General features: G+C 39.0%; 1 protein-coding gene across 1 annotated transcript in view; it reads left to right on the top strand.

Annotated features, from left to right (window-relative positions):
- Positions 1 to 19,027, top strand: part of ADGRB3 (adhesion G protein-coupled receptor B3) — an 880,035-nt gene that overhangs the window by 361,421 nt on the left and 499,587 nt on the right. The window contains exons 7-8 of the mRNA XM_040261415.1: positions 7,900 to 8,064; positions 8,511 to 8,675. Of these exons, the coding sequence (XP_040117349.1) occupies positions 7,900 to 8,064; positions 8,511 to 8,675 (330 nt within the window). The remainder of the gene's footprint in view (positions 1 to 7,899; positions 8,065 to 8,510; positions 8,676 to 19,027) is intronic.

Below are 19,027 nucleotides of genomic sequence, written 5' to 3'. Positions count from 1 at the left end.
AGGTTGCTATTTCCTACTCCAGGGCATTTTCCTGACCCAGAGAACTAACCTACATTGTGTCTCGTGTCTCCTGCATTGGCAGACAGATTCATACCACTGCCCCACCAGGGAAGTATAGTTCCATTTGCTCTACAGTAGGTCCTTCTTGTTTATCTCTTTTATATATAATAGTGTGTATATCTTAATCCCAAGCTCCTAATTTATCCTCTGCCCCCCACTCTTGTTGTTGTTCAGTCACTCAGTTGTGTCCAACTCTTTGTGACGCCATGGATTGCAGCACATCAGACTTCCCTGTCCATTACCAACTCCTGGAGTTTACTCAAACTCATGTCCATTGAGTCAGTAATGCCATCCAACCATCTCAGCCTCTGTCATCCCCTTCTCCTCCTGCCTTCAATCTTTCCCTGCATCAAGGTCTTTTCCAATGAGTCAATTCTTTGCATCAAGTGGCCAAAGTATTGGTTTTCAGCTTCAGCATCAATCCTTCCAAAGAAATCCCAGGGCTGATCTCCTTCAGAATAGACTGGTTGGATCTCCTTGCAGTCCAAGGGACTCTCAAGAGTCTTCTCCAACACCACAGTTCAAAAGCATCAATTCTTTGGTGCTCAGCTTTCTTTATAGTCCAACTCTCACATCTGTACATGACCACTAGAAAACCATAGCTTTGACTATATGGACCTTTGTCGGCAAAGTCATGTCTCTGCTTTTTAACACACTGACTAGGTTTGCCATTGCTTTTCTTCCAAGGAGTTCATGTCTTTAATGGCTGTAGTCACCATCTGCAGTGATTTTGGAGCCCAAGAAAATAAACAAAGTCTGTCACTTTCCATTGTTTCCCCATCTATTTGCCATGAAGTGATGGGACTGGATTCAGGATTCTGTGATCTTCATTTTTTGAATGCTGAGTTTTAAGCCAGCTTTTTCACTCTTTTCTTTTACTTTCATTAAGATATTCTTTAGTTCCTCTTTACTTTCTACCATAAGGGTGGTGTCATCTGCATATGTGAAGTTGTTGATATTTCTCCTACCAATCTTGATTCCAACTTGTGCTTCACCCATCCTGGCATTTTGCATGATGTACTCTGCATATAAGTTAAATAAGCAGGGTGACAATATAAGCCTCGACATACTTCTTTTCCAATTTTGAACCAGTCTACTGTTCCTTGTACAGTTGTAACTGTTGCTTCTTGACCTGCACACAGGTTTCACAGGAGACAGGTAAGGTGTTCTGGTATTCTTATCTCTTTAAGAATTTTCCACAGTTTGTTGTGATCTACACAGTCAAAGACTTTAGCATTGTGAATGAAGCAGATTTTTTTTTTTTTTTAATTCTCTAGCTTTTTTGGTGATCCAACAGAATGTTTGCAATTTGATCTCTGGTTCCTCTGCCTTTTCTAAATCCAGTTGCGATCTACACAGTTTGTTGTGATCTACACAGTCAAAGACTTTAGCATTGTGAATGAAGCAGGGTTTTTTTTTTTTTTTTGGAATTCTCTAGCTTTTTTGGTGATCCAACAGATGTTTGCAATTTAATCTCTGGTTCCTCCACCTTTTCTAAATCCAGCTTGTACATCTAGAAGTTCTCAGTTCATATACTGTTTAAGCCTAACTTAAAGGATTTTGAGCATTCCTTTGCTAGCCAGTGAAATGGGTGCAATTGTGCAGTAGTTTGAACATTCTTCGGCATTGCCCTTCTTTGGAATTGGAATGAAAAGTGACCTTTTCTGCCACCTTAGAAGATAATCAATGATTTTTTTAAAATCCAAGATGACAAAATAAATGTTCCACACTTGACACTAAAAGAAATTCTTTCGTATACATATCGGTCAATTATCGAATCCTTTAAATTAAATTCCCATACCCCTCTCTTTCTGACTTCTCAATTTTCCATTTTCCCACTGGAAATGGAAATTTGACTTATCACACTATATAACACACTAAGGGAATACTGGTCTTTTCTTCTTTTTAAGAAAGTATGTAATCAGTTACTTTGTCACAGCTATTCTTTCATAATGGGCAGGGAATATTCACAAAAAGAGACTTCTAGTTCTCAGTGTAAAATAAAACATCAGAGACTTACACTTGATACATTTTCATTATTATTTATTTTCTGTAACTGATTTATAAACAAAACTTCCTGTATAAAGTGTATGTTTTGCTGATGTTTATAGTGGTGTCAAAGTTCAAAACTCCCTCAAATGTCTAATTTTACTCGTTCTTGAACTTTAGCCACAACATAAAATGTGTACTTTGACAGAAAGACTGAACTAATATTACAAATGTATGGATTGAAAATGTTTAAAAATATTTTAACAATGATTATGCTTACTCCTTGGAAGAAAAGTTATGACCAACCTAGACATCATATTGCAAAGCAAAGGTCCGTCTAGTCAAGGCTATGGTTTTTCCAGTGGTCATGTAGGGATGTGCAAGTTGGACTGTGAAGAAAGCTGAGTGCCGAAGAATTGATGCATTTGAACTGTGGTGTTGGAGAAGACTCTTGAGAGTCCCTTGGACTGCAAGGAGATCCAACCAGTCCATTCTGAAGGAGATCAGTCCTGGGATTTCTTTGGAGGGAATGATGCTAAAGCTGAAACTCCAATACTTTGGCCACCTCATGCGAAGAGTTGACTCATTGGAAAAGACTTTGATGCTGGGAGGGATTGGGGGCAGGAGGAGAAGGGGACGACAGAGGATGAGATGGCTGGATGGCATCACGGACTCGATGGACGTGAGTCTGAGTGAACTCCGGGAGATGCTGATGGACAGGGAGGCCTGGTGTGCTGTGATTGGTGGGGTCACAAAGAGTTGGACATGACTGAGCGACTGAACTGAACTGAACTGATGCAAAGTCTTCTTTCAGAAAAAAATTCAACTGAACAAAACACTTCACAAATAATCTGTTTTTCTAATACGTCTAATATGTCTTCAGCAAGATACTTTCTCTCCTCACCCATAATATAGCCCCCTGGTGAATTATCTACTCTTGAGTCTTTCTCTGTCTCACTCATTCCTAAATTTACATCTTCCTAGCTGTAGACACTTACCCTCTCTTCTTTGTAGTGTGTGTACAAGTGTTACATTCCTAAAAACTACTAATTTTTTTTTTTACTTTAAAGCAGAATTCTTAAGGATATCACATATTCCTTTATTCTAGTCACTTAGCACTGAACTGATTGGTATCACTTAATTCATCTTTCTTTCTGTGTTGCTTTCTGAATGTTCTCAGTAACTTGACTACCTGTACATTTTTTGGCCAAATAGGTGGTACCTACAGTGCAGGTATGAATCTTATTTTTTTAAAACCTTTCTCCTCTGAATGCAAACTTAATAAGTGTTATCTTAGAAAGGCAAACTTCTGAAATGGAAAACACACTCATCTTCAAAGCCAACATCTAGAGGAAATGGATTCACTAGACTTCTTTTTTGTCTGGCAAATGGATTATATAGTCAATAAGACTGTGTCCGGTGCTAAAAGTGAGATGCTTAATGACATGAATGGGATGATTAAATTGGCCTTTTATGATTTTTTTAATCACACAGTACTACTAGATACATATTAAATAACTTTCTTTTTAATAGCTCCCTGCACAATCTGAAATTAGGTTGGAAGTACTCATTCCTAGTCTGCCAGGGTGGGTCTTCACAGAAGCATTAGTTTATAACTTGGGATTTATGAAACAGATGAAAAGCAATGGAATGACATTGGAAAAAAGTGGACAGTAATATCCTGGTGCATTTTTAACACTTATATGCTAGTTAATGCCTTGAGGTAAATATTTTGCCTGGCTCCTTTGCTCACTTTTCATTTGTGGCCTATGGGTTTATAAACCTTCATGAATGCTTCTCCTTTGTCTAAACCATTCAAATCTTACCATACTAGTCTAACACAGTTACTCCTAGTAGGTGTGATGAGTTTCCTGAGTGTTTTTATTGTTGTGTTAAATTGGTATTACTTTTCATTTTTTATTTACTTATTTATGTAAATAGAGTAATTCTTTTGATGAGTTCTAAAAGATTTTTGAGGGGTTGGAATCAAGTTCTAGTATTTCTTGTAACACCTATCACAGTGTCTGGTGACTGAAAGATTCTTAATAGTCATTTGAACTAGTCAATAAATAAATGCATCTCAATTTGAACTTCCAAGGCTCAACCATCTGTATTCTATCCCAGCCTGGACACCTAGGTGTCCCCTTGGCCCTCTCTCCACTCAGGGCCCTTCCCTCGTGTACCTGATCTCCCCAGGATGCCACCCTGGCAGGTTTCATCCTCCATCTCAGACCCTCCTCTGCTCTCCGGCCGCTCTTTCTCTGCCCTGCGCCAGATACCATCAAAGTCCCATTGAAATCCTCCAATGGCTGCTTAACGATTGGAGCAAAGAGCTAAAATCCTTAACACGGCTGACAAAAAGTTTGTAATCTGGCCCCTGTCTCTTCCCTGACCTCCCTGGTAGTTATTTACCTGGCTGTCTGGGTGGTGCTCACAATGCCTCTCATTCGGTCCTGCCCAATACCTCTGTATCTTCATGGAATAAGCACTTTCTTAGGGACTTCTTATTATCCTTCAAGTGTACTTGAAAACTTGCTTTGTCAGGGAAGGCTCCCAAGACCCTACAAACTCTTGTCTCACTCTGTCTTGAAATCATCCTTTGCAGCAATGCTATAGAATTAATTTATTTGGCATGTACCTAACTGTTTAACTTGTTTTAGGGAGTCCTTTTCTAAAATATGAGCTCTGTAATTATCATTATTTATTACATTCATTGTTACCTGTACCCATCTCCAAAATCAAGGTATTGTCTTTTTAAGTGGTCAATAAATATATTTGAAGAAATAAATCAATAAATGAAATAATAGATACATAAAAGTAAATAGAAATGAAGAATGAGTTAATAGTTGTTTGGAGGGTAATAACATCTAATTGGATTCATTTAGAGTCTGTTGGTTAGCATTCATTTTCAAGGTTGGTTTCACCTTGTATAGGCACACCTCAGAAATATCACAGGTTCAGTTCTAGATCACCTCAATAAAGGGAATATCACAATAAAGTAAGTCATACCAATTTTTTGGTTCCCCAGTGCACATAAAAATTATGTTTACATTATACTGTAGTCCCTTAAGTGTGCAATAATAACATTATGTCTTAAAAGCAATGTACATACCTTAATCTTAAAATACTTTATTGCTAAAAAATGCTAACCATCGTGGTGGATTCATGTCAATGTATGGCAAAACCAATACAGAATTGTAAAGTAAAATAAAAAATTAAAATAAATAAATAAATAAAAGTACAATAACAGAAAAAAAAATAAAATAAAAAATAAAAAGTGCTTTAAATAAAATATGAAAAAGAAAAAAAAAATGCTAACCATCATCTGAGCCTTAAGGAAATTATAATCTTTTTGCTGGTAGAGAGTCTTGCCCACATGTTGGTGGCTACTGACTGGTCAAGGTGGTTGTTGCTGAGGGCTCAAATGGAAGTGACGATTTCTTAAAACGAGACAGAAAAGTTCCCACATTGGCTGATTCTTCATGAAACATTCTCTGTAGCATGTAATCCTGTTTGATAGCATCTTGGCTATAATAGAACTACTTTCGAGACTGACGTCAGTCCTCTCAAACTTCCATTCTGCTTTATCAACTACATTTTTGTCATAGTGTAAATCCTTTGTTGTCATTCAATAGTCTTCACAGCATCTTCACCAGGAGTAGATTCCACTTCAAGAAACTTTCTTTACTTATCTCTAACAACCGATTCCTCAACCCTTCAAGTTTTATCATGAAATTGCAGTAATTCAGTCACATCTTGGGAGAAGGAAATGGCAACCCACTCCAGTGTTCTTGCCTGGAGAATCTCAGCGATGGGGGAGCCTGGTGGGCTGCCGTCTATGGGGTCGCACAGAGTCAGACACAACTGAAGCAACTTAGCAGTAGCAGCAATAGTCACATCTTAATGCTCCCCATATAATTCTAATTGTCTTGCTGTTTCCACATCTACAGTTACTTCCTCCACTTAAGTGTCGAACCCCTTCAAGTCAATGAAGATTGCAATCAGTTTCCTCTAAACTTCTGTTAGTGTTGTTATCTGGAGCACTTCCCATGAATCATGAATATTCTTAATGGCATCTAGAATGGTGAATCCTTTCCAGAAGGTTTCTTCTTCACTGCCCAGATCTATCAGAGGAATCACTATAGCTGGTGCCTATAGGCTTACAAAATGTGTTTCTTAAATAATAGGACTTAAAGGTCAAAATACCTCCTTGATCTCCATCCATAAGAATGGACATTATGTTAGCGGGCATGAAAAAGCAACATTAGTCTCATTGTCTCCATCAGAGTTCTTGGGTGACCAAGTGCATTGTCAATAAGCAGTAATGTTTTGAAAAAAAATCTTTTTTCTGAGCAGTAGGTCAAGAGTGGGCTTAAAATATTCAGTAAACTATGTTGTAAACAGATGTCCTGTCATGCAGGCTTTGTTGTTCCATTAATAGAACACAGAGAGAGAAGATTTAGCATACTTTAAGGGCCCTAGGATTTTCAGAATAGTGAATGAGAACTGGGTTCAATTTAAAAGCTACATTAGCCCCTAGCAAGAGTGTCAGCATGTCCTTTGAAGTATTGAATCCGGGCATTTACTTCTCCTCTCCAAATATGAAAGTCTGAGACAGCATCTTCTTCCAATCAAAGGCTGTTTGTATACAGTGAAAATCTGTTGTTTAGGGTAGCCACCCTCATGAATTATCTTAGCCACATCTTCTGGATAACTTGCTTCAGCTTCTACATCAGCACTCGTTGCTGCCCCTTGCACTTTGATGTTACGGAGACAGCTTCTCTACTTCAACTTCATGAGCCTGTCTCTGCCAGCTTCAGACTTTTCATCGGCAGCTTCCTCACCTCTCTCAGCCCTCATAGAATGGAGGGTAGTTTGGGCTTCCCTAGTGGCTCAGAGGGTAAAGCATCTGCCTGCAATGTGGGAGACCTGGGTTCAATCCCAGGGTGGGGAAGATCCCCTGGAGAAGGAAATGGCAACTCACTCCAGTACCCTTGCCTGGAAAATTCCATGGACAGAGGAGCCTGGTAGGCTACAGTCCATGGGGTCACAAAGAGTCAGACATGACTGGGCAACTTCACTTCAGGACCCTATTCTGTCTGGATGAGACTTCTGTATATGGGAATGGTGTGGTTGGTTGGACCTTCTCTCCAGAACGGTCCAACTTTCTCTGTATAAGCAGGAAGTCTTTGTTCACTCCAGTGTGCACAAGAGTAGCACATTTAATTTCCTTTAAAAGTTTCCTTTACATCCACAACTTGGCTGACTGTCACGAGGTCTGACTTTTGGCCTGCCTCAGCTTTCAACATGCCTTCCTCACTAAGCTTATTAATTTCTGGGTTTTGATTTCAGGTAAGAAATGTGTGACTCTTCCTTTCACTTGAATGTTTAGAGGCCTTCGTAGGGTTACAAATTGGCCTGATTTCATTACTGTTGCGTCTCAGGGAATAGGGAGGCCCAAAGAGGGAGAGAGATGAAGGATCAGCTGCCGGGTGGAGCAGTCAGAACGCATGCAAAACACTTACCTGTTGAGTTCCCTGTCTTGTATATGCCTGGTGCCCCAAGGCAATGACAACATTCACATCAAAGATCACTGATCATAGACCACCATAACAAATATAATAATCATAAAAAGTTTGAATTATTGTCAGACTTACTAAAAATGTGGCACAGGAAGCAAATGTTGTTGGAAAAAGGGCACTGATACACTTGCTGTACACAAGGTCACAGAAGAACTTTAATTTGTCATAAGTGCAGCATCTGGGAAGTGCAGTAAAGACCTGCATCTACTTCGTGTACAGCCTTGTCTCCTGGAAACCTCCTCATACCATCTCTGCTTCTGCCTTGCAGTCGATGGACAGTGGCAGGAGTGGACCTCCTGGAGCCAGTGCTCGGCAACCTGCTCGAATGGGACCCAGCAGAGGAGTCGGCTGTGCACTGCAGCTGCGCACGGGGGCTCGGAGTGCAGGGGGCCCTGGGCAGAGAGCAGAGAGTGTTACAACCCCGAGTGCACAGGTGAGGCCTGAGGACTGCATTTTAAGGATGCCTGCCATTAGGTTCTGTGACAGAGCCATGCAGGACAGTCATGGGATAAACCGATCATTATACATTTCTACTCAATGAAGCCAATTGTACCAAAGCTCATTCTACTGTATGTTGTATTAAGAAGGCAACAAAATTCAGCATCTTCTTCAATTGGATCAAATTAATTAGATTATACTAAATATTGATGTAAATCGATGAAGTCTGGAGCTGAACTTGTACTCTTTTAAAACTCAGTGTCCATAGAAGCTTCTGTTCATCACAGTGCTCTAAATTTGGCCGGAAAGTCAAATATTTGTGTATACCTTATTCGTGGTGTTAGATTAATAAAAACTGAAGTCATGGTCCTCAGACTTTTGAATACTTGAAGCGCTGAGCACTGTACTCCGCCGTTGACTGTGGTGGCATGTTTCTTTCAGCCAATGGGCAGTGGAATCAATGGGGTCATTGGAGTGGCTGCTCCAGATCCTGTGACGGAGGCTGGGAGAGAAGGATGAGAACCTGCCAGGGTGCAGCCATGACCGGGCAGCCTTGCGAAGGGACAGGCGAGGAAGTGCGGAGATGCAGTGAGCAGCGCTGTCCTGGTGAGTGCACTCAGAGTGTCCCCGGGGAGATACGCTGGGCCCTCAAAAAAGAAGATGAAAAATATTGCTGTTAGTTAAAGATAATGTTTCCTCAGTTAAAGTATTGCTGTTGATAAATGGTGATTCACTTCTTTCCCTAATGTATGAGGTTTCCTCTGTTTCTGTGTCATAGACTGTTTTCTGTATGTTTTTAAACTGTTTGCTGCAAAATGAGTAGGCATATTGAACAGTAACATGGGTAGACAGGTTTGAAATTACTAATAGTTTGGGGTATCATTTTTGTAACTATCTTTATGAAATATTTGTTTACTGAGAGAACAAGTTGCCTTAGATTACTTTAGTAGAAAATAGATGCGCAAGAAAATACAAATATAAGGCTGAAACTCAGAAACTTAAATTTCACTGTTAATCCATCCTGATGTGTAACCTTGGACACCTCGGTTTACCTGCCCCATTCCCACTGCAAAAGGAAATCCCTATGAGGAACTCACTTTAAAATGACAGCATCAGGTCTTAATTCATAGAGAAAGCCTGGAAGTATTGCTACATTAGAGGATTTTACACATAAGCATAGCATACAGGAAAGGTCAGAAATTGACCATATTATAAATCACATATATCTGAAAGTTCATGTAGAATAGAGACTCTTTCCTATGAGTGTGTACATTTCATAAAATACTGTTAATACTCAAGACTCAATAAATAAGTGAAAATTAGGATTTTAGAATGATATCATTGGCAAAATTTTATGTACATGCCAGAAAAGCTAATAGCATGGAATTTTAAGATTTCATTGCTGTGTATAAAACTCTGAACTTAGAAATTCGAAGACCCAATTAGAGTTGATGTTGCCACTGTTAATTGTGGGCAAGCTCGCCAACTCTGGCTGTCTGGTCCTGCTGGGTGTGATGACTGCCCCTGTTTGAGATTCCTTTTCAGTTCAGACAACTATGGATTTCTGTCTCTTATCTAACATGACTACTTCAGTTTAAAAAAAAAAAAAAAAAAACTCAATGAATTCTAAGAATTATCTGGGATCAAAACTTTGTATTTCTCCATATTGAGAATTCTAAAGACTTTTCATGGTTCAAAGATAATAGCAACAGAAACTAGACTCTGAGGGCAACAATAAGTCAGTTGTGTTCTTTTTAGAGCTTTAAAAAATCTAAAATTAGTTTTGTTCATTCTTGAAACCATATGAATCCTGAATGATAAGAACTAACCAGCATGGAGGATTCTGTTAAGAAGGCTATCTTCACCAATTAGCACTGTGAAATTTCTCCTGTGCTTCATAAAAATTAAGAAGCACTAAACAAAGGCATTTATTTTGTCCAGGGAGAAATTTCACTGGAACAGTAAGCATAATTAAATAAGACCCTTTTTAATATTTGAAGTTATCTAAACTAGTCTAAACAGCATGCCAAGGTTCTTAACCAGTCCTTTAACACTGACTTTCATCTGCAAATACAGATATAAGATGGTGCTGCTTGCAACCAGATTTATAAAGATTGCCACCTGCTGTTTGGAAAACATTTTACATATCTATTTACAAAAAAAGATATTACACCTTGTTTGCTAGGCTTATTTGCTGTCTTTTGTGATTTCAGGGAGATTGAAAAATTATATAAAACTATAAACACTTTTTAGATTATATTTTTTCTGTATTCAAAACTGTGATTTAAATCATCTCCAAGTATGTAAATAACATTTTTTTATTAAAATGAATTATTGAGTTAGATAAACAATTCACAAATTAATGCTTGTACAGTGGTAAAAAGATAATCATATGTACCAAGCTTTTGAAAATACATCCTGATCTTTCACCTTCATACAAATCACACTGTCCGTTAACATGTGACTGTTAATTTCAACAATACTTCTGCCTCCGTATAGAAATTTTATCAAAATAAAAGTAAGTTTCTTTTAATATTTATCCTTTAACTTTTCCATGCACATCAATGTCATCTCCAGATTATTTTTTTCAAAAAGGCAGGGATAATAAATAACTTAGTTTTCCACAGTTGACTTGATTTATATGATATACTGGCTTTTCAACTCAGAGCAATTGTTTCTCTATGGTCAGTATATATTCCTTTTATAATTAGGAGCATAGGTTTTCTAATTTCTACCACTAGATTGCTCCTAATTTGCACACAGGCAATATAAATTGAGAAAACTTTCAAATTATCTTAACAGTTGCTAACTCATTTTTTCTTATTTTGTCAAAGCTGAAGGTTTCTCTTGAAATAATATGCTTTTTCTAGAGCTATTTATAGTACTGTTCATTCTTAATTTTATTCATCCTGCTGGAAACAAATAAATTAGTATTTATTTTTATGCTTCACTTAATTTGGATACAAAACAAATTAATCAAGTTTGCCAAGAGACCCTCTGTTGTCAAGAAAGAAAAGTATAATATATGCACATCTTTGGGTAATTAATGAAAATAATGATTAATTATCTGGATTTAATCAAAAGCTCTTATCACATCTACTAAAAATGGAAAATATAAAATATTTTCCTAACAAGATTAGGATATTTCTTTCCTGGTAAATAGATCAAATAAAAGTATTAAAAAGAGCATCATCAATGTCCCTGTCTTCATAAGAAAGAGAATGAGAAAAATATTATTTAAAAAACTACTGCTAGTTAAGAAATAAAGGAGCTACAGGGGAGATAATTAAGTTGCCCAAATTTTAAATTAATCAAACTCACCAAATAATGATTTTATTGATCTCAGTCTCGTTATATACCCAAGCTTTTGGCTTAAACTAGTGGAATAATTTTGTTATATTGCTACAATGTGAAAACATACTATTTTTAGTCTTTGTTTGGTTGGATTTTTCTCCCCCAATTTTCCCCTGGTTAATATCATTGAGAAAGCAGAGTTACTGGTGATTCGCTTATGTTAGCCTAGGCTTCCCAAGGCCTCTCTGCCCTGTTCCAGGGAAGGGCTTGCTCTTCCCAGAGCCCAGTTCTAGGATCGATGAATCTTTAGTCATTAGTTGCTAAATTGGAACCTGCCATGCACAGGCAGATGTTACACTTAATTTATATATAAAATGTTCTTGGAGTCACCATTGCTTTGTCTACAAATGATGAGCAAAGCCTGCAGGTGGAATGTGCTGAGAAAATCTTTATAATAGCAACTTAAACAGAGATGGAGCAGTTATTGTGATTCTGAACTCTAGATATTCAGAGCCACTTATTTGGTTTCTGAGTAACTTTCTTTTAGTAGGAAGAAAACATCACTGCACTTGCATTTTTTGAGCTTTTATCTTCTCTGAGTGCCTCTCTGAATTGTCCAGAGCTGTGCTCCTCAAACTTTAGTTGACAAATCCCTTTTAAAATTGCATCAAGCATGATACAGGATGCTCCGGACTGGTGCACTGGGATGACCCAGAGGAATGGTATGGGGAGGGAGGTGGGAGGCGGGTTCAGGATGGGGAACACACATACACCCGTAGCAGACTCATGTCAATGTATGGCAAAACCAATATAATATTGTAAAGTAATTAGACTCCAATTAAAATAAATATATTTATATTAAAACAAAAAAAGAAAAATGGAAATTCTTAAAAAAATGCATCAAGAAACACTTAGGAATAAACCTGACCTAAGAGGTGAAAAAATATGCTAAGAACTATAAAATATTAATAAAGGAAATTGAAGATGATTCACAGAAATGGAAAGATATCTCATGCTCTTAGACTAGAAGAATTAATATTGTTAAATGACCATACTACCCAAAGCAATCTATAGATTTAGTGCATTCCTATCAAATTACCATGGCAGTTTTTCACAGAACTAGAACAAATAATCCTAAAATGTATATGGGACTTTAAAAGACCCAGAATTGCCAAAGCAGTCCTGAGGAAAAATTTAAAAACAGGTGGCATAACCCTCCCAGAATTCAGATAATACTACAAGTCCACAGTAATCAAAATAACATGATATAGACACAAAAACAGACATATGGATCAATGGAACAGAACAGAGAGCCTGGAAATAAACCCATACACCTATGGACAATTAGTATTCAACAAAGGAGGCAAGGGCTTAATTTCAAAAATGTTCAAACAGCTCATACAACTCAGTAACAAAAAAATACAAATGAGCAGAAGAATTAAATAGACATTTCTCCAAAGAAGACATACAGATGGCCAACAGGCATATGACAAGATGCTCAACATCACTAATTATTAGAGAAATGCAAATCAAAACTACAACGGAGATACCACCTTACACCAGTCAAAACGGCCATAGTTGAAAATTCTATTACTACAAATAACAAATGGTGGAGAGGGTGTGAAGAAGAGAGAACCCTTCCACATTGTTGGTGGGAATGTAAACTGGTGCATCCACTGTGGAAAACAGTACAGAGGCTCCTCAAAACAAATAAAAATAGAGCTACCACATAATCCAGCAATCCCAGTCCTGTGCATATATCCAAACAAAGCTATAATTCAAAAAGATACATGCACCTCAAACTTTAGTGGACAGAATAATCACCCAGAGAGCTTGTTAAGATGGGCCGGTCCTCTGTCCAAGGTTCTGATTCAGTAGGTCTGGTCCAGGCCTGGGAATCTGCATTTTAACAAGCTCCCAGGAGTTGGTGGTAATGCTGCAGATGACCCAATAGGTTTTACTGGCCTTGAGTATAAGTAAGTAAATATAAATGACAAAACTAGCAAAGAATGGAAAATGGTTCTCACCCTCAGCCACACTGCTGCACGTTGCAAAATCACCTTAATAAGATTGCAGGATTTTATTGTATTCACACTTCATAAGTAAGGAGGGATTATTTCTGAAATCTGCTCATAACAAAAATACAGATAATGCATTTCACGTTCCCTTACCCAACTCTTGTTTCAACCAAAATAAAATAGAAACATAGGGCAATTAGCCAGCTGTTGTGGACAAGGAAGAATGGTTTAGGCAGGGCACTTGGTTGTACAGTCCTGGTGCAGGAAGAACTGGGGTGTCACTGGAACCCATCTGAGGTGAAGTTGTGCGCCTCAAGGACACATATCCTCTGTAGCAGAGGTGCTTTTTCACTGCCTGTCCCCATGCACGGAGCTACTCTGCAGACACACACAGCTGTGTAATATCTGGAGCAGGGAATTGTCAGGAAGGAGGAGGGAGTCTGCGCTCATATCGACTTACATTCTCCTCCATTCCCAGGGGGAGGACTGGGGATTAATTAATCACTATCAATACAAATATTGTGTCTTTGTTAGAGACAAGTTTAACAAGTTAAAAAGTCAGACTTCTAAGTCGTGTAGGCTGAAAGAGCTGTTTGATGGACTGAGATCTACTACCTCCTCACAGAGCGATTTCTCTCGCCCTTGTTTTTCCCATGATCACAGAGACGAAAATAACTGCAGCCACTTTGAAGGTTGTTATGACAATTATTTGAATTAAAAATACTTAATGCGCTTGGAAGACTACTTGATTCATAGGGGTGTGTAAATATTGCTGTTGTGACGGTGTATCAGCTTGAGACTGATAATAGTCATTCTCCATATAAGGAAGGCTAAGAAACATATTTAATAAATACCCCTCTTTCTTCCCTCAGACCTTAGCAGCACCATGAAGTCTTCATATGTGTTGGTTCCACTGCTGAATTAGATCAGTGTGAGCACAGAGGCAGAATCGATCTCATTTACCCTGCACCCCCAGCATAGGGGGCTCCTGAAACATTAGAATTAGAGAATTGCCAGCAAGTCAGATTTGAATTTTTTATTCTGTTTTCTGTATGCAGCTCTACAGTGTAGAATCAATTTCTCTTTAATGCTGAAATTCTAGCATAAGTGAGGAAAACTAATTTTCCACATCAAATTGATTTAAGTCCTGTATAATTTTTGCTATTTTTAAGAGACAGAAAATCAGTTTGAATAGACAGATTAACAGCTAATCACTAGGTAATTGCTACCTTGTTTTAAGGGAGCATGCTAACTGTGTACTTGTGCCTTCAAGTACAGTTATATCTTACAGATGGGTTTCTATATCTTTACACTAGTGAGCGTAAACAGTGGGATTTTTCAGCTGATAAAACAGAGTCGTGGTTCCATTTTGCTGAGGCATAAAAAAGCAAGTGGTTCACATTACTACACAATAATATGTTTTTTATTTTGAGCACAGAACCGTGGCCTGAACTAATTATATATTTCGTAATTTACAAAATGCACACAGGTAGCATTAAACAGCAAAAAAAAATAACACAAATCTCTATTTCCAGCTTTTCTTTCTCTCCTGCACTTTAGTTTCATACACCAACCAGCTTTTTGATGCCAGGATGTGCTTAGGTAACTCCACATCAAAACTATTTTCAGCATCTCTCCTAAGCTACATCCTCCCCGTGTTCTGTAACTCAGGGCAGAACACACCAGACATTCTTCCTGGAAACCCGAGTTCCATCTTTGCTCTCTCTCTCATCCTCACCTCCTACATGAGCCGTGGAGCAGAGCCTGCCATCCTCCTAAGCGGGTTGGCATCCACCCACTTCCCTGGCCACTTCTGTGATTCCCCCAGCCCTACTTCCCTGGTTACACCATTTCAATTGTCACAGGCCTGCCTGACTTCAGTCTCGCTCTCCCTCGACCCACTCTCCAAACTGCCTGGACGGCTTTTGAAACATGACAATACGCGTCCCTCCCCTTAAGTTCAAAGCCCTATTTTAGCTCTTCACTTCACCCATCCCCCTCCTGCAGCAACACCCCTCTGACCATCCCCAGTTCTCCTTGCCATCCTGAAAGGTTTCCCAAGATTTGGATGGACCAGGCTCTTCCTTTCCTGCTGATTCTGCTGCACAGGGTTCCCAAGGCACACTTCCCCATCCTCACTGGCTGGCGCTTCTTTGTTCTTCACACTTCCACTTGATCATCCTTCAGGAAGTCCTCCCCTGATGTACTCCTAGAGCAGCCCGGACTCCCCAAATCATAGTGGGTGCCGAGCTGCATTGCATTTTCTTTACTTATGTGTCCTTCACTATCATGGAGTTGAGAAGCCCTGACTGTTCTTGTTTGTTTTTGTGTGTGTGCAGTATTTATCAAGGAGACTCGGGCATGATAGGGGCTCAAATATTTATAGAATGAATGAGTTCCATTCCTGCCACTGAGGTGTGACCCCAGAAAAATTCTCACTCTTGGGAACTTCATCAACCTAAGATGGAAGAAAATAAAATGTCATTTTACTATCTACACTGTTCTGCTTTAGGTATGATTTTCTGAACTAATTTTTTAAAAGATTTAATCTTCAAAGATGCCAAATAACTTTTGATGAAATATTTAAAACAGCTGAGGGATTCGACATTCCTTCTAAAAAGCTGAGAATCCTGGACCAATTTGCAACTTTGAATCTTTGATTCCCCTGGCATCTTCCTTTCTTATCACTTGTGTACTGAGTAGAAACTCAGTACAAAAAGCGTGATGAATCCTAAGCTTCATGAATTTGCAGGGCAGAGAACAAAGTTTGTTGACTTCTCTGGGTTTATAAAGTTACTGTGATTTTTTTTGTTTTTGTTTTTGAACTGGCTGAAGTACCCCCTTGTGCTTGTTACCAGGCAAATGGGAACTAGTACTTACATGGTGTGGTTGGAAAAATAGCTTTTTAATCAGCTTTTTCTTTCACCAGTTAGGCTATATGCAGATCATATCAGAGGATTCTGAATAGGGTCCCTGGGACTCTTACCAAGTCAGGCACAGCCATACAAGATCAATTTTTCTAATTATCCAGTACCATGGAAACCCATTTTGGCTAATTTTTAGGAAAAGTGTAGTAGCTAACTGCTCACTATTATTGCTTCTAAATGAAATTTATTATTTACTACTGACTTATTTCACACACACACACACAGTCCTCAGTACTTTGCAAGTCATCCTCATTCTCTGTCATCTTAGGCACTGGAGCAATGGGAAAACAGACCTTTTGAGCATATTTGGTAGCTTTGGGTTAAAAATACACGTGTGTTTATAGATGTGAAAGTGAAAGTCGATCAGTAGTTTCTGACTCTTTGCGACCCCATGGACTACACAGTCCATAGGATTGTCCAGGCCAGAATACTGGAGTGGGTAGCCTTTCCCTTCCTCCAGGGGATCGTCCCAACCCAGGGATCGAACCCAGGTCTCCTGCTTTGCAGGCAGATTCCTTACCAGCTGAGCCACAAGAAAAGCCCAAGAATACTGGAGTGGGTAGCCTATCCCTTCTCCAGCAGATCTTCCAGACCCAGGAATCAAACTGGGGTCTCCTGCATTGCAGGAGGATTCTTTACCAACTGAGCTACCAGGGAGTAGTTTTCCACTATCTTTTAGCAGACCTGTAAATGCTATGTGTCCTAAGGATGAAACAAAAATCCTTTTCTTCATGGCGCTCACATTCTAGCAGGAGGAGGCAAAAAATAATATATAAAGCAGAAAATCATGCAAATGTATGTAGTTAGGAGTGTCTTAGAGAACACAAGGGCAGAGGAAGGACTGGATGCATAGGGCAGGCAGGCAGGCTGTCTCTGAGAAGACAGGTTACAGAGGAGCTTGAAGGCAGTGGAGAGGAGCCAGGAGGAGGTTTAGGGGAGGAAGCGGGGCAGTGTCCTGGGCAGAGAGAAGAGGTGCACAGGGTCTAGAGTGGGCTCCTCCTGAAGCTGGAGAAGTCTCCAGGGGGCAGTTAGAGTGGAAGTGGAGGAGCTGACGAAGGAGCAAGGCTGCAGAGCCTTGTAACTGATGCTCCTTAAATCGCTCAGCATTGCACTTTTATGGAGAGAAGTTTTCCCCGAGTATTGTACCTTTTTAAAAAATTGAGCACTGATCCTAGCCCACCTTCGTTTTGAACTTCATCAGTTCCAGGTGGGAGGTGGGTAACTGTTTCACCCTGCCGGCCCACTCTTGCCATCTAGTGGGGAAAGTGGAAGTCTTCAGGCCAGAATACTGGAGTGGGTAGCCTTTCCCTTCTCCAGGGGATCTTCCCAACCCAGGGATCGAACCCAGGTCTCCCACATTGCAGGCAGATTCTTTACCAGCTGAGCGATCGGTGAGTGCTTGTAATTACCAGATTTTCTTACTCCCAAGGTGGACTGGGGCAGGGCGCTCTTGGGAATAACAATGGATGTGAGAAACTTTCAGAAACCTTACCTGGAAATGAAGAAATCAGGGTGCAGATGGTTCTATCATTGACTTATGTCAAGACTGAATCAGGAAAGAAAACTGAAAGCTATAGCAACAAGTTTCATGAAATGTGTTTCAAATTGCATCAATGAAACTGATGAAAATTTGGGTTTGAAAATAGTAAAAAGGTACAAGTGAAGTGAAAGATTACAAAGAAAGAGTTAATTAGGTGATGTTGAGCAGAAGCTTGGTATATAGATAAGCAAAAAGAATAGTCAAATGTCATGGTAATGTTAGATTGATCACTGCTATAGCTTTCTTAAAATAGACTAGCTTTATACAGAATTCAACTATGGAATAAACTGTACATGATACATTCTGTGCATTTTAACACATAATTTTCCTTTTCATGTTCTATAGTAGTTTGGGTTGACATTTACAGAAACACAATTATCATCTGTTACAGTATTATCCAGGATGGTAGATATTAAAATTTTAAATTACATTAATAAAAATTAGATATATTTAAAACTCAGTTCTCAGTCTTACTTGCCACACTCCAAGTGCTTAATGGCCACGTTGACTAGAAGCCACCATACTGGACAGTGAAATTCTCCTTTATCATTGCGGAAAGTTCTACTGTACGGCACTACTCTTATATTGTTTCCTCAGTAAAACTGATTTACTCAACAAACATGTTTTGAATCTTTACTACATGTTAGACATCATAATAGTTCATTACAGCAGGTGAAGATTTATTTAATAAAACATAATTAGTCTCCTAAAAGGCAAAATTTTGGAGTTGAGAACGTTTACAAATGTAACCAGATGCTTTCCATCCACTGTGGGAAGAGCTATAATACTTGCATGTCCAGTGACTGAGGTACTGAGGAGGCTTCCCAGAGGATCCACAATTTAAGATGTGTTTTAAAGATAACCAGGAATATTAACAAAAAACAAGGAGGGACATGAGTATTTTAAGTAGAGGATATAGCTTCTGCAAACTCAAGGAAATGTGAATTTGTATGGAGTATCTGGAGGATTACAATTCTGTGTGGCTGGCTGGTTCATGGTAGAATAAATATGAATTGTAATTGGAGAGAGGGGCTAGGGCTTTCTGGAAGGGCCTTTTCTGTCACAGCCAGAACAGTTATCTTTATCCTATAGGATGACTGGAAAACCATGGAAAATTTCATGCAGCATGTTATGGGATTACTCTCCATTTTAAAGATTACTTTATTGAGGTGGTATAAA

Source organism: Oryx dammah, unplaced genomic scaffold (genome assembly GCF_014754425.2).
Source record: "Oryx dammah isolate SB20612 unplaced genomic scaffold, SCBI_Odam_1.1 HiC_scaffold_19, whole genome shotgun sequence".
Lineage (NCBI taxonomy): Eukaryota > Metazoa > Chordata > Mammalia > Artiodactyla > Bovidae > Oryx > Oryx dammah.
Note: the sequence above shows the minus strand (reverse complement) of the source record. Positions and strands in the feature narration are given on the sequence as shown.